At 26.6% G+C, this 22,628-nt stretch overlaps 2 protein-coding genes across 3 annotated transcripts; both read left to right on the plus strand.

Annotated features, from left to right (window-relative positions):
• The first annotated feature begins 224 nt into the window (after window positions 1–224).
• Window positions 225–2,291, plus strand: LOC135929822 (uncharacterized). Its single transcript, XM_065466548.1, has 2 exons — window positions 225–341; window positions 899–2,291. The coding sequence occupies exons 1-2, from the start codon at window positions 233–235 to the stop codon at window positions 2,278–2,280; spliced, it is 1,491 nt and encodes a 496-aa protein (XP_065322620.1). The 5' UTR covers window positions 225–232; the 3' UTR covers window positions 2,281–2,291.
• A 4,163-nt stretch (window positions 2,292–6,454) lies between these two features.
• Window positions 6,455–22,330, plus strand: LOC135930556 (F-box/WD repeat-containing protein 9-like). 2 transcript variants are annotated; one of them, XM_065467372.1, is made up of 10 exons: window positions 6,456–6,589; window positions 6,633–6,917; window positions 9,977–10,116; window positions 14,395–14,517; window positions 17,719–17,837; window positions 18,035–18,264; window positions 18,402–18,556; window positions 20,234–20,344; window positions 20,552–20,713; window positions 22,091–22,329. In XM_065467372.1, the coding sequence occupies exons 1-10, from the start codon at window positions 6,562–6,564 to the stop codon at window positions 22,169–22,171; spliced, it is 1,434 nt and encodes a 477-aa protein (XP_065323444.1). In that variant the 5' UTR covers window positions 6,456–6,561; the 3' UTR covers window positions 22,172–22,329. The 2 variants fall into 2 exon arrangements, with proteins under 2 accessions (XP_065323445.1, XP_065323444.1); XM_065467373.1 differs by lacking the exon at window positions 20,234–20,344 and having other exon boundaries at window positions 6,455–6,589; window positions 22,091–22,330.
• The last annotated feature ends 298 nt before the right edge of the window (window positions 22,331–22,628 follow it).

Below are 22,628 nucleotides of genomic sequence, written 5' to 3' on the forward strand. Positions count from 1 at the left end.
AAGTCATAAAATATTTGAATTTGACACATATTTTTTTTTACAAAATTTCAAAATACAAAATATGTTAAAAAATTTATTTATCCCGAAGTTATAAATTTTATACCTATTTCAACCAATGAAATATTGTTTTAAATTAAATAATTATAAAAACTTTCATTTTCACCATACATTTTTCTTTTCTTCAAATTCTCTTTTAATTTATATAATAATAATATCGAAAATTTTAACAATAATGTTACTTTATAACCAAGTCTCCTGGATTGCAATATTGAGTTTTGTTTTTTCCATTTACCCATATTACACAACCAAAGAGGACTCAGAATCAAACCACGTCAAATCAAGTATTGTTTGAATTGAATAAAAATATAATATTGGAAATTAAAAATAGTCTATTATAAAATAATCTGTAATAAATTATTAATAAATTTTTAATCTTAATTAAGACACAGTGAACGTTTCTAAGTAATCCTCCTATTTTTATTTATTTTTATTAATTATACGATAAAAATCGATGTGTTTTCAATGCATGGCAATCAGAGAAAGTCAGGTATACTTTTTAAAAAAATAGTTTAATAATTGCTAAGAAAATATTTCTGATTAAATATAATAAGATAGTAAAATAAAATCATTTGAATATATAATTTTGAGTTTTTAATTTGTGTGAAATTTGGAAATGTCTATTTACTAATAACAAAAAAGGAAATTTTTTTCATTGAGAAGCGATATGAAAATTTCAAAAAACTTCCAAGGCCATTAAGATAAGAACTTTTTTAGAAAAAATTAAATATACAATTATTGTTATATACTTTAATTTAATAATATGTAGCATCGTATTCCAATAACAAAATTAAATGGAAAGACAAAGAATCCATATTTTTTTAATATAAATATATTACAGGTGAAAAGATATTAATGAGTATTGTTATATTCAATGGAGGAGAAAGTTCGCCACATAAGCCTCTCATCTATCCAACCTTTGATTTTAATTTTAGAATATGGCCGAATGGAAGCAACCATTTGACGGGAGAAGGCAAAAAGCAGATGGAAAACTTAGGAAGAAGCTTTAAAGACTACTATAAATATATTGATTTTCCAGCAGAGATACTAGAAAAAGTAGACCAAAGCGAAAAGTTGTTGACTAAATATGATAGGGAGCCCATTATATCCAACAAGGTATACAAAAGAGATGATGAAAAACACCCAAAAATTAAACAAAGTGCTAATATAAACAAGGTCGATGATGGCAGATATCATTTTCGTACCATCAAAATAGATAATTACGTAGAAAGTGCCCATCATTTTGCTCAAGGATTTTTCGGCAACGTTTCCGGCTTAAGTTATATTGAAAGGCCCCTTTCACCCAGCTTTTATTTGGATTCCATAAATCACACCTACAATGAAAGTTATAACATGATATCACCAGTTACTGTCAAGGCTGATATGGATTATTTGTTAAGCAGTGGAAGAGCCTGCAAAAAGTTCAACAAGTACGTGTACAATGCACTCACGCAATCCCCCGAAGCAAAATTTGTAAATATATATTATAAAACATTATTTGAAATTCTGGGGCCAAAGGCGGGCATCAATAATATGGATCTTCTTAAACTTCCTTTATTACTTCATTCTCTGTTAATCCTAAATGACACCGTATCACGTTATGAACAAGCGCTAGAGAATAATTCCCCTATGATAGATATATCACTGAAAGGCAAATTAAACTTACCTCAATGGATAAATCAAACTATTTTGAAAACACTCTTTAGGTTACATGATCAGGTTTGGCGTCCATTGTTATACGGTACGAAAGAGCAAATTAAATTAGGAGTTGGACAGTTATTTAATCGAATCATATTTTTGATCAAGGAAAAACTACAAAAAGCATTCATCGATAGTAATGACGCTATACATGAAAAACCGGAGATGTTCTTCTTTGTAGTCCCTGATTATACTTTATACGCTTTAAGGTTGGCTTTAAATGCAAATGATATGGAAACGAGAGACCATAATGAATCAATTGATACTTATATTACAAGAGTTATGAATGTTGAAAAAATAGATAAAATTAATTATGGTCAGGCATTGATTATTGAATTTGAATCTGTTGATCATGATAAAAAGGATTTTTTGTTAAAATTTTACGAGAAAAAGAGCGCTCACCCTAAAGACCTTATAAAAATGTACAACGCCGGCGAATGTGGTAAATCTTGTTCTTTGGTACAATTTTATAATCAAATCAAGGATATTTTACCTAAACAAATCGAAAAAGAATGTAGAATTTAACAAACATCAGATTATTTTAATTAATGTATTTTGACCTTATAATAAAATTAATATATTTCATAATAGTAAAACGAGTTTTGCTCTTGATAAATTAAGTAATATTTAGAAGTGTCTATTATTCTATGATATTATCAACATAATGAATTTAGTTTACTTTATTTGGGTTTGGGCTTGAGGGCTAAACTTTGGTATCTTATAAAAAAAATTTAGCTTTTTGATAAAGTTTCTTTATCTATCTCTAAAAATATCTAACAATTTAAAATTTAAAAAAACAGATACTTTTTGATTTTTCACTGTTTTTTTATTTCTAATTACGAATAATTAATATTAATACTAATTATTTAAAAAGTTATATATTATTTTAAGCCGAAATTTTATTTTCATATTCCGATTTAAAAATTAAATCCAATAAAGATACTACTTCAGGAAAAAAGTCATTATTTTTTAGTAAAATTGTAAAAAAATAATCATGAGTTCATATATTGATTAGATATATATAACATTTCAATTTGAAGAAATTCGCATTCTTATCAAGTTGGTAAGTTGCCTTTATGTCTACTCATTTGGAGCAAAGGATTTATTGTCTCAAGGAGAATCTTGCATTTAACAGCTTCTTCTCTTTACTGACTCTGATAATTGAATCAATATCTATTGTTACTCCAAACCTTCCTCCTGTTTATAAAATCTCAGATGTTTTCTTAAACAAAGGCTATCATTTATCTAAAATCGATCCTTCATAATAATAATCTGGCAGGCTCTCACAATGTAAACCAAGGATGATGTTAGGTCCTAAACTACTCTCTTAAAAATAAGATATTAATCTTTCGGCAGAAAAGTTAAGAAAATTGCCAATTTTCATAGTTAAATTCCATAGCAAAAATAATATCCTCAACAAGTGCATTTGTATTTACTTTCATCCCGTCTTGACTCGAACCTGCCGATCTTTAGAACCGATGAATAGTCTGGACCAAATATCCTTAATTTCCTGGTCAAGTAGCCCTCGTGACTCTATTTGATCCAAATGTACTATCTAATCTTAACTTCCACACTCTTGCACTAGCTGAACGGAAATCACTAAATACCGTTCCACTGACTCATCTTACTCATTCATAACCGTTCTACTATACTTTTAATAGCATAATCAAACTCTTCTTGGAGGAGCTAGAAAAACGGTTCGGTAGAAAGACCAATCAACCCAAAAAATCTCTTTTTTTACAGTAATACTTTGTATCGCACTCTATAACTCTTAGATTTTTGAATATTATCATCTTTTTACAGGTTTTAAGCCAAGTCTAAAAAGGTTAAACCGAATTTTTAAGCGAAAACTATCATCTTAGCCTAGATCGAAGTTTAAACTTAATATAATTCATTCTTCAAAAAAAATATATTCTTGCCTCAAGGCCTAGCAAATTTTTTCGACTATTAGGATTGAGCCGATTCAACAACATTACAGGCAAGAAATAGTCCAATTTTAGCAAGATCTTTTAAATGTTTAAATAGAAATTTAATATTTTCAAATAGGTTGGTTGTTAGTTGTTAAGATAAATCAATCTACTTTGAAATAAATAATAAATTGATAATTTTTTTTTATCAATTTCTTCGGTGTTTCTTTGCCAGTGACTATTTTTTATATTGATCAACTTATATATAATAATATTTAATCATTAGGATAGACTATAATATTTAAATATCATGTAGGTGAATATTTAAATGTCGCTCGATTCAGAAAATAAACTTTTACTTAAAAATATATTATTAAAAAAAATTCAAACTAGTAAGATTTATAATTTCTCTAGAAATTTCGCACCCGTCTCATAGATAACTAAAACTGAATAAATTTTAATAAAATTATTTTTTCAGTATTTTACTTATTTTATTTTTAAATCTTTCCCTTATATTCTTTATTAAGAAATAAAATTAGCCTATAAATCTAGATAATTGGTATGGCGCGAAATAAATAAAAAGAATTAAAGATTCAAACTAAATAAATATGAAAAGATTGCTGGGCTTCGGCAATATATGGATTACGATTCTTATGAAAATATTTAAAAAATCCAAATTCGCATCAATACTTTATCCTGCAGTACTGCCGAATGTGAAATAGGCTCTCATCTTATGAATTGATCATGGTAGATAACCAGCGTCTAAATGAGCGAGAGGGGTAGGAACAGTTTGCATCCAAATTTTTTGAGGGGTATAGAGGGTAGGATTTTAGGGTGGTAGACTAGGGTTATGATAAATTTATGGGGGATATCTATTAAATTTTTAGATGAAATAGGGCATTGTTGTAAAAATTAATACTTTTATTATTACCCTATTATGCTACAACAATATTGCTATATATCAACCAAATCTACATATGGCACACAATCATAGACATTATTTTACAAATAAAACTATTTCTGGATCATTTTTTGCTATCCTTTTAAATGTAATTTAAAAGAGTTAAAAATTCTATCAGTAAACTCATATTTGTGCCAAACCATATACTACATTGTTGACCAGATTTAATGGGAAATATTTCCATATTGCAAAAATTGTTACACTTTTACATGCACAATATTTTTATAGTTGGCAAGTAGAACAGTATTCATTTAAGTTATGAAGGGAGTACAATTATCATTAAAAAGGTGCAATCAATAATGTGGGAATATAGCTGCCGAAGGCGGCGGGTATTTTTTAGGGTAGACATAGATTTTTGAGGGGAGTTTGCACTCAGTGAATATCCTGTCATGTAGACGTTGTAGATAACTAAGCGAGTTTAAGAGTAGATAATTTACAAAACTTGGTATGCAGGGATTTGATAAAAATTATATTTTATTTTGTAACTACTATGTCAAAAACTAGATAAATATTTCAATTTAAAGCAATATTACATAAACATAATAAAAAATGTTAATTATATTAATAAAAATAAAAATTTAAATTAACAAAATAAAATTGAGGTTACTATAACTTGAATATTTATTAAATGAATGAATATATTTACATTATTGAAAAATAGCATTAAATTATTCTTAAATGTAATAAGTAAATAATATTTTATATTATTAAATAAATTAATGTATCGATCGGATATTGCAACAAAACTAAATATTCATAATTAATAATGACCTTAGATATATGAGTGGATTCCAGGTCCATATATTTATATATGAAAAAGGAATCATCGCGGGCCAAAAATCTTTTCAAAAAAAACAACCCAAAGAAAAAGGAGAAATTTAAAGATTTATGGAATTTTTTTTAATTCATATTTATATATTTTTTTAAAAATTTGTAAAGATATCTGTTGTATTAAATTTGTTACATTATTTTTAAAATATTAGATAAATAAAGAATTTAGTTTGTAATAAAAATAATTGCTTATATATATATATCATATTTTCATATATAAAAAAATGTAGCCCCGTATACAATACAAAGTTGGATCTAACGAAAAACATTTCATTTAAGATATCGCTACCAGTCCAGGTCTTGCAATTTAATTCTATTAATATTTTAGAGGTATAAAAATTTTCCAGTAAAATTAAACAGATGCTTATGGGTCAGAGCATGATTTGGATTAAAAGTGGAACCTGAAACATCAACAGGGGTCAACGCCTCGATTTGGAATGATTTGTAAAAACGACCCGATTAAGATTAAACCCAAAATAATATTATGTGTCTCGAGATTTGGCAAATAGAGGTGATTGATCAGGGGCGTCAATAGCTTTTACTCATGGGGCTCAAAAAAATTTTACATTTAATTTTTAAAAAATAATTCAAAATTTTAGTGGGATCTTCAATTTTTTTAGGAGGGTCGAGCCCTTGCCCCCTCCTAGTGACGCTACTATGATTGATTACATTAATCCAATTTTATCCTTCATAGGTCAATCCCCTGCCACTTCCCTTCCATCACAATTAGTATAAAATAGAAAATCAGAAATAAAATTTGCAAAGAAACGAAAATCAAAATTAGGAAAAAAACAAGAAAAGAAAATTTAAATAAAAAAGGAAATCAAATAAAAACTATCCCCACCCCCTCCTACCTCCCTTCAATGTCAACAAAAATCTTGCGCCATAAATCTTTTTATCCTAATGGTAAAAATATTTTGACAGGACCTTATAAAAAGGATAAAAGGATTTAATAAAATTTTGTCACTGTTTAGCAAATTGATTGATGAATCACTCAGATGATGTGAATCACCACCTAAAAAATAAAATAAGCACACATATGCTCTCAAAAATATTCTTTAAAGACAAACGTTTGAGAAATGTTTCCTTCATATCTAGATTAGATTAATGAATAGCAATGAACTATTGCAAATCGGTAAATATCTAGATTTATAATTAATATAATTTTTTTTCTGAAGGTTTAAAATTTGATTGTAGAATATCATTAGATACTCTTCCCACTGAAATAATTTTACATCTATCTACTTATATAAATGTCACGGACATAATATTTAATCTCTCACTTACATGTAAAAGACTCCATTCTATATTTCAAAATTCGTTATATTGGAAGCAAAGATGCCTCAATGCCTATAAAAATGTTGAAAAGTCAATTTATGAAGAGGTAACATCAAATGAAGTCATAACAGTAAAAAAGGAGGATATTAATATGTGGGATGGTTATGATTTTCCACCTACACCAGGTCATTTATTTAACAATCATAAAATAAAATGTATATAATTATAATTTACTGGTATTTATGTTTTTATTTAATAAAGAGTATATATTTATTTAGAAATAATAATAACTATTCAAAGTATAAAGGAGATCTTTGATAAACTTAAGATTCAAATATTTTTTTAATGGTTAAATTATTAATGAGATCACTTTTATTGGACAAGCTAGAATAACCAGGTTTGGGCAAGTATTGGAATAATAAATCTTTTTTATACCCCTGTTGTAATCTTGTTTAGAATTTTTTTTGTATATTTCTATAAAAAATAAATACCACCATGTGAGAACTATTTTTTCAAAAAAATTTGATGTAAGAAAAATTATAAACAATCAATTGAATTAGAGTATTCTTTTTCAAAGATAATTTATAATATTTATTTAATAGGTCATCCCAATTTTTTTATTACATTTTTGAAGAAGTACCTAACAAAGGGGTAAAAGTAAAATTTAAAAAAATTTAGTGCTATTCTTAAAATCAATCTAAACATAAAGAGAATAATTTAAAATATCATCAATGTCTAAGTTTCAAAATAAATAAAAATTAAGGACCAAATCAATTCTGACTGAGTCTGAGAGAATGTCTGTTCAAGTTCAACTAGTGTTATTAAATGGCTAGCACAATATTTTAGCAAAAATATATTGTACAAACCTGAATACTTTGCTCATGACAGAAATTTTGACATCTATTAATGAAATCTCAAGTCTTGTGAAATATTTTGTGTTGATATCCATTTTTAAAAATCGAGCCTTCAACTACACTAAGTTCAACCAAGGTTTGGCTAGATCAAACTTGAATCAGTTTATGCAGGGCTTTAGTATTTATATTTTTTTGAAAAATGCAAGAAATAGGGGGTTATATTATTTTGTATTCATAGCTTTTGAACCATAAATAAAAAGTACTATTTTTTGCATTCTTTAAGATTATTAAAAATATTACATCTATAAAAGTATTTTTAATTAGATATACATGAGATTTTTTGAAAACTCTGAAAATATGCAATTTGAACCAATTTTATACTAATATTAAAATCATAGGAGCCAGAAACTCTTAGAACCAGGGTTGTGAACCAGAACCCTTCAAACCCTCAATATTTTACTGAACCCAAACCTAGACTCTTTTTTAAAACTTAGGGTTAAGGGTTTAATAACTTTTTTAAAAAATATTAAATTTTTATTTTAAAAAATATATTAAAAATAACATATATAAAAGATATTAAGATTAAATATAAAAAACATACTAATTATTTATAACATATTACATAATTTTTATTTATTTTCATTATAAAAACATTTTTTGATGAAAATTATTTTACATAGAATTCTATTTTATTTTTTTTAGAGTACTCCATTTTATGTAAAAATTTTAAACTTTTACCAGCATATTTTTTAACTTCTATAATAATAGATTATATATTTTAGGAATATTTATTTTTGTTTTTTCGATTATTAAATTAATCCTAAGGTAAAATACCGTTATTAATTGCAAGTTTCAATTCACTCTCAAAGTTAGGCATAAAAATCGATATTTTAATTTTTACATTCGATTTTGGAAAATATCATGATAATTTGCTTACATTCTAATTATAGTGATAAATTATTTCTATGTAAGGCCTAAATATCGTAAAATAAAGTTTATACAAATCTAACCTTTCTTTTATTTTTACTATATTCTGAACCTGGTTCAGAGATATTTCACTCCACCAGAACCCAAACCTGAACCCTTTTTTAAAAAGAGGGTTCAACAGCCCTGCTTGGAACCAAATCAAATTTAAGAGATCATATTTAGGTATTTGCAGAGTTCTGGGCCCATCTAAGGGTTCAGAAATTCAAAATAATTTTGTTGGACATTTTACTAACATGGATCAAACAGGGAAGGTTGTGAGCAGCCATTCTGATCTGGGATAATATTATATCGAGGCGGGTTCTGGTCCATTTTGGAAAATCGATCACTAACATCTTGAAACAAAACAATTTTTAATTATTTGAACCCATGTTTTGGTTCTATTTCTTAGTTGTTTTTGCAATTTTATTTTAAGGAATAAATTATAGGTGGCCGAATTTTAATTATTTTAATTCCTGGGCCGGAACATATATTTTAAAACCAAATATTTAAAATCGCCATTATTAGCTATAAAAATTAGAAATAAATATTTTAAAACAATCCGGGCCGGGCATGAAAATATAAAACCCGGGCCGGACCAGGCCGAAATAAATTTTTGAAAAAAATCCGGACTTGGCCGGGCTAACTAATTTTTTTTAAAGAATCCTGGCCGTGCAAATAGTACCTCTGCAGGTCTCTGATTTTTATTGTTTGCTTTTTTATACATAATTCTTAAAAATAAAAAATTAATAAAAAGGAACCAATGTTTAAATTTATTTACGATGTTTAAATAAAATCGAATTATTTTAAAAAGTTGAGTAGTTAAAGTTGTAATATTATTATTTTTTATTGCAACAAGAAAAGGATTTAAAAATATCAAACTAGTCACATTTAGTTATTGTTAAACGATTTGATTTCGCCAATTTTTTAATAATCAAAAGTAAATTACCCAACCTTGGAAATTTTGTCTACATATGGCAGAAAGGTTGAACACTATATTGGCGAATTTCGAGGCTTAGGTGATGATATTTTGGCTAAATATTTATTTAAAGAATAGGGAAAGAATGGTGACATAATTCAAAGATAATAATAAATAAAATCAATCTGAATATCGGCATTGGTTACTAGATCGATTTTATATATCAAATTCGATCGGTGAAAAATTTGTGCATCGATCGGCACAGCTCTATTTTATAGAGTGTATCTAAATTCGAACTATTTTGACATGTTTATGGAAATCATTTCCTTCTTCATTTTCTATTATACGACCAAATGACGTAAATTTATTGAAGCTATTTGGTATTTCGTCATTTTTCCATTATCTAAAAAAAAATATACATTCATCATTTTTTTCAAAAAAAGTTATTTATAATAATAGTATTTATTTTTGTTGCCAATAAATATTTTTTTTTCTTAAAATTAATCAGATGCAATACTCAAATACGATTGGAGGAAGACTTGCGCCGAACGCGAATATCTTTATGACTATTGGTCCAGGGCTAGAGAAACTTTATACCAATATAAATATCGGCAGGAGTCATCAATCGATGTTGTTAAACTCATTAATGTAACAAGCATATATAGATTTTTTTAAGATTTTTTTACTTCATTTTTAGTCTTTGATTATATAAGTTTATTGCAAACAGGCCTGTAGTTTCAGTGAGTGTATGAGTTATTTGGACTTATCCCTAAAACTAAATTTCACCCCCCCCCCACTCTCCCAATTAAATGTGAGTATTCTATTTTAATATTCTAGAGGAATACAGTATCCGAACCTGGCCTGAATATTCTCTCGTTGGAACCAGCCGGTTCTTTTTAAATAACCGGATCTCAATCGTTTTTTAACCGGTTAAAAAAAAATTTTCATCAGTGTTTAGAATATGTGAAATTAATAAACAAAGTTGTTACAATCAGGGATCCAAAGTGAACCGGAATAAACCTTTAAAAATATCTGAACCTTAACCATAACTAAACCTATATAATAATTTTATAAAGAAGTAACCTTGAATTCATAGTGGCGCGATTGTGATCGTGATTTAACAGCTGATTGATTTTTAAAATCTGTTTATGAGATCAATTATTCTTTATTAAAATCATTATTTCTTAGATTATTTATTAAAATTTGAATTAAAGATAAAATTAATATTAACAAATAAAAATGATCTCATTAAACAGATTTTAAAAATCAATCAGCTGTTAAATCGCGATCGCAATCGCGCCACTATGAATTCAAGGTAAGGGTGCATTCGGTAGAGAGCGACAGCGACACAACAAATACGACACGACATTAAACGACAGAGCAGCTGATGTGTCGTGCGGCATAGCATTCATATTAGTTGCGACAAGCATATTTTTATTTTTTAAAAAACAAGGTATCTATATATCTTTAAAATTATTCCTATTATATCCTTATATGAAAAGGAGAAAAAATAATCTGAATGTTAGAAAAGAGAGGAAGGAGAGTTCTCAGTACTATTCCCAAAACTTATAAACAATCCTGAAAAGTTTTACAATTATATGAGATTAACCAAAGTATATATTTCATTGTATAATCTAAATTGAAATTTTGTATTTAGAAAACCTTTTATTATATTTTAACTCATATTAAATCAAAATTAATGGTAAAAAAACAAATTTTATTAAAAATCCAACATCAGTAGAAGAAAACTTGATGATCACACTAAGTTTTATATTAATTTTATTTTATATAATCAAAATTGCTTAGATATTTGGGAACAGGATGTAACTATCCAAGTTTAGCCTATTCATATAAAATGGGAATATCGACAATTCAAAAAATAATTATAACAACATGTACTGGCAAGTACATTGAGATTAAAAATTCTTCTAAATCTGGGAGCATATATTACAATTATAAACAATATTTCTCCATGATATTGCAAGCATTAGTAGATGGTAAAGGTAGATTTATAGTAATTACTATAGGCAGTTATGGCAGTGAATCAGATGGAGGTGTGTACTCAAATTCTTTGTTATCAAAAATGATTGAGAATGGAGACTTAGATATTTCACCACCTAAAAACTTACCAAATAGAAATAAATTATCATGGCCATTATAACTTTATAATTTAGTAAATTTTAAAAATATTACTCTATTTTTTTTATATTGATTTGTAATTATAAAAAGAAAGTAGTTTATTTATTATATGTGTCTTAAATATGATTAAAATAATATAAAAGCCCTCCAATTAAATAATAACAATGCAATATAATATTTTTTTATTATTCTTGATCACTGTCAAAATTGAAGAGTATATCAAAAATAATTATAAGCTTTTTCTTTCCACTTTGGTTTGCTCTAGCATGACATTGATCCAAGAATTTGTAGATAATCTTCTTTCTTTCATTTTTAGATCTAGTTTAAAATAATAAAAATGCAAATTACCTTGATCAATATCCCTCTTTTTAATTAATTTTTTGCAAGATAAATTTGATCAATATCCCTCTTTTTAATTAATTTTTTGCAAGATAAATTTGATCCTATACTAGTTGATGATGATGCAAAAATATATATAATATTATTTATATAAAATATGATTACAATCATTTTTTAAAATTGTAGCTTGTCTATGCAGGGGATTTCAATGGCTATGTATTAATAAAATCTTAACAAAAATTAGTATATTTACCATTTTCATATTGATAATTTTCATTACCACTCATTTGCTCATACATTGCTCTAGCAATATTTGCTTCATCAATTTTAGATATAACAGAATTTGTTTTTTTTAAATTGGTATACTGAATCCCTAGCTTAGTTTTTATGTTCCCTCATAAAGCAATCTCTTAGATTTTTCTATGCTGATTTGGCCATCTCTACTGCAAAAGAAAAATATTTCAGCTGATGGTATCTGATGGAGTTGATCAAATCTTCTTTATTGATTTTCTATAAAAAATTATTAACATAATATTTATTTATATTTTAATATATATATATATATATAACATTTATTATTTTAATAGCATTTCCAAAATTTACTTGCGAATTTTCTTTTTCGGCCATATTCTAGTTGTCGCCCTGAAAAAAAACAAAATGTTTTGTAACTTGATTTCAATGTTTAATGCGACAAATGTGGCGGGAATGTCTTGTCGCGTCGCAAAAGCTCACTATGAAGAGTCATTGGTAATTACATATATTTGTATTTTGCCGTGTCGCTGTCGCTCTCTACTGTGAATGCACCCTAAAGAGAACCTTTATAAATTGAGGTCAACCTGATTCGAATCGGTTTCAAGCAAAAATAAAATAAATAATTTTCAATTTTTTTACTTTACATTCTTTTCCTTGTGGTATTACATATTTTACTATATTCACGTCGTTTTAAGGTATCAATTCATTTTATAATTATTAAATTATCAAAATATTTGTTTAATATCCAGAAGAAGTGTGTATTAATTTTTTCACTATGACTTATCCACAATCTTTTAACTGCCTCTTATAGTATTAGATCCATATTCCTATTTTCTTTATTTTAGTATGCAAAATATCTAAATAGCTAATTTGTAGATTTTTAAATTAGTCACATTTATTTAATAATATCCCCACCTACCCTTGAGTTGTTTGATAGGAAAACCATTATTTCCATAAAGAATTTTGACATTTGAGTATATTTTAAAGTATTGATATTTTTATGGCCTTTATTATGAAAAATAGATTTTGCTTTCTTGAAATGAAAATGTTTTGTTGTTCAAATCTGTTTTTTATATTATTTCCTAGTTGTGAGGAATTTTAAATCTTTAAACTAATAATATCCATATGATGTGGCTTTACAAATTGTTGGTGAATTCTAATTAGTTTATCAATATCATAATATTATGTTTGCTATGACCTCATATTTTTTATTGTATTTATGTTGTTAATATATAAAAATTTATTTTATTTTTCTTTACAAAAAATTTAAATGATCTGCACTAGAGTTAACCAAGTCCGTTCCTTTTTTACTTATAATATTTTCTTTAATGAATCAACCTGTAATATAGATAAGTGCAAAATCCTACTTAAGTGGCCATGGGATTAATTTGGAAGGATGTAAAATACATCATTCTAAATAACATGACTCCCTAACTTTAAAAATTTAAAGCTTTCCAAATCTATTTTGCCATCAAGATCTAGCCATAATATTTCTATTGAGCATATGATCATGGTTAAATGGATAAAAAACCATTAATAAATTCTTGTACAGTTCAGTATTATGATATATATTTTTATACATTTATATACTTATAAGAAAAATAAATTAATTTCATCTATTTTTTTATTTTATAGATAAACAAAATATTAATTTAAGTTGGCAAAAATTGTAAATAATATTCATAATTAGAAATATATAGGATGGTTTTCCTTAAAAATAACTTTTAATTTTTTAAATACCCGCAATGAAGCTTTATAAACCTTTAAAATTCTAATAAATTCGGTTTTTTTATTGAATCAAATTTTCTTCATATAAAAGAGTTTATAAATATTATTTTACAAGATCTAGACCCGATCGGGTAATTAAAACCTTTTAATATCCGATATCAACAGTACCTTTGAAAAAATTCAATCAGGGTAAATCTTCTGAATATTCATTAATTCATATTATAAAACTATATATTAGTACTTTTAGTCTTAAGAGTTTATATATACTGTATTTCCCTACATATATATATATATCCATCCTTCCTTCATATATACAATATTTATATATATCCATTAAATAAATAAATTTTAAAAAGAATAAAAAAAATTGTGGCACCTCTGGTTCCCTTTTATATTTTTATTATTATGAGCAAATGATATTTAAATTTTGGGGTGTCATTTATTTATTAAATAACATAATTGTTTAAGGGTGGCAAAACATGTGTTACAGGCTCGAGGGATAGATCTATCTACATATACGATGTTGAAAAGATGGCTGAAGATATTAAGGAGGAAAAAGCAATTTCTTACCATGCTAGGAATGTTCACAAAGTAATTTCTTTTTCCATCCATAATGTATTTTAATCTTCTGCGAGATTGATTATCTAATTTACCTAATTGATCACAATTGTAAAGTTTTGAGTGTTTTATCCGGATATTAATGATTCCGGTATGAACAGTTTTATACCGGTTCCTATATATTTTTATATATTTCGCGTTTGTTTTAGTTTCCTTTTATTTATAATAGAAACCATTATACATTCGTAACCTTCTTAATATTATTATTAAGCTGGGTGTGACTTCTGCCAGAGGAAATATTTATTTTTATTTTTTTAAATAAACTGAACTTATTGATTTTTGCTTTGTATTTTATTAATTTTGTGAAATTCATATTTGATATTATTTCATATCAAACGAATACTGTTTATTATGGAATGTAATATGTATTAATCGTGTAGGTGGAAAGAACATTTGCCACACTCTTTGCAATTGATTTAATGGGCCCTAAAATCTCTTTCCTTCACGATTGAATCAACTGGCCTTTTCGCCAATAATCGGAGACTGGGTGGCATATCGAAAATTCCTTGGCTAAGTGGAAAATGAATTATTAGTCTGGGGCTTTTTCTGTGTCGATTCTTTAGTGCATTGATAGGAATATCATTATGGCCGCGGAAGGGCAAGCCGAAAAATATCATAATATTCCTGATGACTGCAAGCACAAAGTTTTATCAGAAAAATTTGTAAACTAATAACCGATGACCCGAAAGAGGGATTCTATTCTGTCAAAGACTCGTCATTCAAGTCTTAAAATCAAACTTCCTTCAGTTTCATAAACTCAATTCCAGACCAAAGACTTAAATCTTAAAAGAATGAAAAATTATTCTTGCTTGGATTTATCAAACCAGATTTAGAAGAAGTAATTCATCACTAGACTTTTCAATTTACCGGGGCTCAAGAGGTGCTAAATTTTTTCTTATGTTATAACGAATAGGTACCAATATTTTTTTTTGTTTCTATCTTTTTATAACAAGTTGTTTGTATAAGGCTACATTCCAAAATTTGCTTCTAAATATTTATAATTTCTAGGAAACCTAACGTTAAAGTTTTGAAAATTTTTAAAAAATGTCTTGCCCACTTTTTTCTTAATCTATAGATAAAAAGACTTATTTCGTAGTTGTCGAAAATCTTAATTTATGCGTTTAAAAAAACCCGTTAAATCAAAATTTTATTAAAAAAATATTACTTAACCCTCGAGATCACACGGTATAATTTTTATAAAATTTAGTATAATGAAAATAGAGGCTTTTTGATATTTTGTTCATTTATAAACTAATAAGTTTTATTTAAACAGTCCCAAAATAGTAATCAGACATAATTTCTGGAAAAGTTTTATTTAAAAATAGAAAAATAAGGACAAAAATCTCCCAAACCTTTTATTATCATTTTTTTAATATGTAATTGATGTTACAATTTTTTTTATCAATTACAACTGGCAGATGTTACCCGGTTTTCAGATCTAAACGTGGACCAACCTCTTGGACGAGGTTAGGTTTAAGATTAGTTTAAAGTTTAGGCGAAAGGGTCACCAGATATGGAGTAGGGTCAAATAAAAAAAAGGTTTAATAAAATTAATCGAAATATTGTATATTGTTTTTGTTTTTACAATTTTTAAAATTTTCATAAATAAGTATCCTGACACTCATTTTTAAAAAATCATTCAAAGTTTGATGGGCATCTTATGAAAATCGAATATTAAATCCTTCGTTTTTTTTATTGATATTTTTTAACATCCATTGTGATTTTGTTAAATTTAATATGGAAATCAATTTGATAAAAATGCAATAGTATCTTATAAATAATATAATAAATCAGATACGCTAAAAATATATCTAGATAAAAATATTGATAATTTTTATATAATTATCTCTAGATCAAATACAGATATCGCATTTATATATGTCGATATAGTCTAGATATTTTAACAAACAGTACGCATTGTTTTCTTAAGATCATAATGATCTTCGATTCGATATCTACTCGCTTATGCATCTATAAATATGTTAACAATTAGAGATGACAACCTTAAAAAAAGGCAGCTACCATCAGGTCATCAACAACCTGTTGTTATAAATACATTCCATTTTTAAATTTAGGGTAATATCTAATTGTTTTTAAGTTAAATCGTTTAGAAGTGATATAATTCCCTATATCTACTCTATATGTCTGAACTTGAAGGAAATGTTCACGATCCCATTTATTTTAGGTATCACCGCAACTAGTGATGCAAATTCACTCTATTTGAGTCGATTTTTATAAACGGTTTACTCAATATTTTATTCGGAAAAATATTACGCAAGCCTGAAGATTTTGCTTAATGATGGTACAACGATTTGTATCTATCAGCGAAATCCCGATGCTTAGGCAGTATTTTTCTGGCTAAAATATTGAGTTAGCCGTTTTTAAAAATCAAGCGATTTTGTTTCACTATCTACTTCGACAATCATTCGTCATCTAAAGCTTAAAAAGATCATTGTAGTTTACCAACTTAATCATTTGAAAAAGTTATGAATATTCAAAATATGTTACCTTTTCATAGATCCTCAACATCATCTAAAATTTTATACTTTTTCTTTTCATAAAGGTAATTTTCCTCTCTTTTTTTTAACCTTTTCTAATTATCCTTACAACACCTTAAACATTAAAAATTCTTGTATTTTTTGAAAAAAAATTAAACTCCTTCCTTGATAATTTATGTCATAATGTTGCGTCTAAACATATATTATAATTTTACATAGTCTCCCCTAATATATAATATTATTTATTAATATGTATTTTTTTTAGATATAGATATACATAATGAAACTGTATGGTGTGATGTATGAAAAGGTAAAATATTTTGAATATTCATAAAATAACATTTTTCAAATGATTAAGTTCATAGGTTGCTTAAGACCGTAATTGTAGATGGAGTGAAGTCATTAAAGATCAGGGGATAAGATATATTTTTTAAAAATATAAAAAAGTTTTTAAAATTATCATGCTTTAGCCTTTAGGTGACGAATTGATTGCTGAAGCAGTAATGATAACTAAAAGAGATTGGAAATTGTAAAATTACTCCAAAGGTTTTAATTAAATGCCCCAAACTTAAAAATACAATTTTGAAAGATGCATCTATTATATTATAGATCACCTTGCTAGTGATGGCAACTTATTTATTGTACATGATATAAAATAATATATTATATCATAAAGGGTTGGATCTGGACACTCTCTTTCTTGAATAATACCAGGTTTTGTTCTGGAGGCTGGGACAGCTGCCTTAAAACATGGGATCTTGGTCAATCCAGTTTGGAAGAAATTGGAGCCTTTAAGTTATTTCGTAATTTTATAAATATATTATTTTCTTTCTTTCTTTTGATATATATATTAGAAATAATAAATTTATAGAATCGTTAAAATAGTAACAAGTAAATGATAATATTGATTAAATATAATTTATTTATAAAATATAACTCGCTGAATTTTAAAATAAAATTTTGAAAATTTATTACATAACACTTCAATCTAGGTGTGAATCGGCCATCTTATGTTCATCCTTTGCCTCGCCCTCACTAATAGCCCTTGGCACTTATCACAAAACCGTTAGACTAATAGATCCCAGAATTTCAGCCTCAGACTATAACCTCAAGACTTTAGCCAATTTTACAAATAAAAATTTATGTACCCCAAATTTTGACAGCGTTTCACGTAGCGCTACACCTAAAAACGTCGTTTTCAAAGACCGAAAAATGCACAACGGTTTTTATGCTTTATAATAGAATTTTAAACTTATGTCATTTTAGATAATAAAGAATGATGGGAAGGAAATATCAGTAATTTAAGAATCGGACAAGTGTTTCCTGGAAACTATTAATTTAAAATTATATATTAATTAGGTCCTATATTGTGTCTGACTATCGATTCAGAGCGGAATTTACTGATCACCGGAAGTGAGGACAAGTCTATATGCGTCGCAGATTTGAGACAAAGCTGTGGAGGCAGTAGCTACGAGGTTGGAAAAATGGAAGCCAAACCTCTTTATAAGATACCGGTTTTTAAACTTATACAAATAAATTCTTCAACTTATATTTGTATATTCAAATTAAATTTAAAATTTTTTGGCTTATACTACTCATACACGTTTAAATTCTTTTATTCCTGCTTTTACTCCTGTTTAACGGTATCCTCCAATTACCATCCCTTTACATGATCCTGGTCATCCTATAGGTTAAGATCCCATTTTTTACGTTATTCACCACCATTGCAGTTTAGATTTTTAATAACTCATTCCGACTCATTAAACTTTTTTAAGCCATTAGCCTATTTTTCCATATACCTTTCTTTTCATCATTCATCTACCTTCTACTTATCTTTGTCCTCTTCCAATTCCGCTTCGTTTGCCAATTTTGTGGGCCATGTATCACCCTCATATATCTTAAATCGAGATATGTAAGTTTGTAAACCATTTGAGACTTGAAATTTTCTAAATATATTCATCATTTTCATTTCCATCATTAGCATATCCAGGATTTATGGGGCAGGTATACTCGGGTGTATTTTTTCACAATAATTTTTTGGATGACTTTAGACCAGCTTTTTATAGGTCAAGTAGCCTGTGGTTACATTTTTTAAAAAATAGTTTGGTTTTACTTTTTTTTTCAAATATAATTTAAAATGTTTTTTTCTGAAAAATTTGAATCGTCATTATTTAAAAAGTTATTAACTTATTCGCTTGCTCATCCAATTTACCATACTCATCCAATTTACCATAAATTTGATTATCGATTTCTCTGCAGCAAGAAATTTTACATCAACGTTACTACCACTAGACTCATGCCAAAAAAATGTCTACATTCATTCTCACTAAACATAATTTTATTACTACCTGTCTCATTTTTGCATCATACATCCCTCTTGTTCAGGGTAGTGTTGTTAAACGGCTAGTTTTGAGCCGATTTTTTAAAACGGCTAACTCAATATTTTAGCCAGAAAAATATTGCCTAAGCCTCGGGATTTCGATAATATATGTCTAGACCCCTATCCCTTCTGTGAGCAAAATTTTCAGGCTTACATTATTTCTGGATGAAATATTGAGTAAGCCTTTTTTTAAAATCGGCTCAAAACGAGCCTTTTAACAACACTAGTTCATGGCCTTACCAATCCCTCATATTTCCCAGAATTTTCCGTCGCAGCTTTGCATATTCCCTACACTTCTCTTACTATTGAACCGGCCTCAAAGTTTATCAGGTCTCATGAATAGTGAATGTCACTGTCTGTCAGGAGGATACTCTATCATTTTTATATATTTTAAATCAGGGGCATGGAGCGAAACGGGACACGTTCTAGGAGCGGAACTTAGGAAAAATTAGGGAACATGAAAGGAACGGGAACGTTTTCGGGACTGTTTTGGAACGTTCCGGCTTATTCAAATATTCTATTTTTATTTTCTTGATTCCAGTTTGCTTCGCATAACAATGTTATTACCCATTATTTAGTATTATTATGTGATTTTAGGAATTAAAATTAAAATTTAACTGTTTTATAAAATAAAAGTTTTAAATTTCAATGGATAGTATTGTTACGAAGTTAGTGTTGAAAGGTGTTTCGACACTTAAATTTATAGTAACACTACTGCTCAAATCTAAATGATAATCTTTTAGAATTTATTTTATAAGTTAAGAAAAAATATTGTTAATTATATTTCCTCTAATTTATGTGTATAATCTAGCTCAATGGTATACCTCTTTGTTTCTCTTACAATTCGAATCATATGTGGGTAGGAGATGATGTAGGGAGGGTCTATCTATTTGATCCCTTTAACCTATTCAATATGATAGGAGTAAGTGTTTTTTTTAAAAAAGATTTAATACAAAAAATTCACCGCATTTGAATAAAAAAATCTTTTACTGCTTAAAAAAAAGCATTTTTTAAAAAAAAACTAATTATAATAATTAATTACTTGAGTAATTATCTTATTGTTTGAAACTTTACATGCTGTTTTATAATGGTTTGAATAATTCATTCTATATTCAATTGCTTTTTAAAGTATTTCGATTCCGGCCACGCTTACTCGGTTAGAAGTATAAAACACAGAAACGGGTTGCTATTTACTTGCTCAGCTGATAAATCGTTTAAGGTTTTCGACCCAACTTTCCCACCTAAACTTGTTTATTCCCACAAAATTTGCCTGGAAGGAGAAATGGCTTCAGTAAAATATTCAACTTTAAAAAATAAATAGTTTTTAATTTTTCAAATATTTTATAAGACTGCTATTTATATCTCCAATATTTTATACTTAAATATAAATAGACAGGTATATTTAAAAAAATTTTTTTATTAAAATATAATTATCGTATTTTTAGAATTGTGGATTTGAAACATATTTTGATAAATTTTTAATTTACTTGTAAATAAAATTGTTCATAGGCATTATTGAAAAAAAAAATTCGATTTGATAAAATTATATATATATTTTTTAAAAAAATTAATCTATCAATAGAATCTATATAAATAAGAGATCTGCAGAGCTCAAAATTTTAAGCCTGACCCGGATTTTATACAGTTTCTATTTAGCCCAGCCATGCCTCTAAATTATGTTTTATCTGACTCCTCTGGGACTTTCAATTTTTTTAAAAAAATTTTTAATTATTTTTCTCGTCTCGGCCTGAGTTTTTAAAATTTCGTTATTTTAGATAATTTTTCCCGGTATTTTGTAATTGTTTTTAAAGTAAAAGAGCAGTAAAAGAACGTTAAACTATTCATTATATGTTCCTATAACTGATTAGTTGATATAATTTAAAGTTATTTTTAAAAAATTGGGCCTATTTTTAAAGGGTTAGTAAAAAAAAATTTAAACACGGTTAAACTATTTTACGCCCTGCTTTGGGAGGGGGAGGGGGGGGGGGGTATGAAAGATATTTAATAATAGATATTATTTTCGAATTGATCGTAAATAAATAAAGATTTTTAAAAATAAGTTAATCAAGATATATATTATATAAGAAAACAATCATAATATGTAAATTGGGACATATATAAGAAAATAATCATAAAATGGAAAATGGAATTTACCTTTTTAACCTCAAAAATTTATTGTTTTCCTAATTCCTTGTATGAACTTTGATCGAAAACTCAAATTTTTAAAATAGATTTAATTTATGATTAATAGTAATAAGAGCGAAATTTATTTTCACTATAACATAAAATTATAATTTTAAAAAATATGGCCAATAAATTATTTATTATTTTAACCAGTATTTGATAAATTGTATATAATATAACAAAAATTATATTTTTTCCAAGGGGTCATTAAAATTAATGGTAAAGATAAAATTTTATGAAAAAAATATTAAATTAAATTCATAAATATATTAAATGGGAGATTTTTTATAATGATAATTGATTTTCAAATAATAATAATCCAACTATAAAATTTGATCATGTTAAATTCCACCTTTCAATAAAAATTCATAATATTTGAATTTTTTAAAAAAAAGCTATTTAAATATGCTCAGCTGGTGGCTGGTTATTTAATGTAAAGTTATGATTGATTTAATTATTTGCCTATTTATATCAAAAATAACAGTTAGACTACAAAAACGAAGTGTTGGCAGTTGCTAGTGCTGATGGGGGTATCAATGTTTGGAAAAAGAAAAAAGGATTATAATGCAATTTATTATTTATTTAATATAATATAAAATGAAGGTGATAAAAGCAGTTATTTCTATAGATATAATGTTTTATTAAATGCTAATGATTTTTATATAATGTATTTTTTATAATTTTGATTTCATAATTTTTAATGTGCTCTGCGATTTTAAAAAACTTTATTAGAAAATAATGGATTAATAAATATAATCTATGTTGATGTAAAAAAAATTAAAATATTATTGTAATATAGATTTATTACAGATTATATAAAAATTTAGAGGCATAAGGTGAATAATTTTAAAAATAAGAGTAAATATAATATATTATATAACTTTATTTAGTTAAATAAAAAACAATTGAACGGGAAAAAATTTTTTATCACATAACTTTTCCCTGCTTTTACAATTTAGATCTCATGGGTCCTAGAATTATTTTGTATCTACAATGCACCCAGTTTTGACTTTTTTTCATAT

The sequence above is a fragment of the Gordionus sp. m RMFG-2023 genome, chromosome 5 (assembly GCF_954871325.1).
Source record: "Gordionus sp. m RMFG-2023 chromosome 5, tfGorSpeb1-WG-v2, whole genome shotgun sequence".
In the NCBI taxonomy this organism is placed as follows: domain Eukaryota; kingdom Metazoa; phylum Nematomorpha; class Gordioida; order Chordodea; family Parachordodidae; genus Gordionus; species Gordionus sp. m RMFG-2023.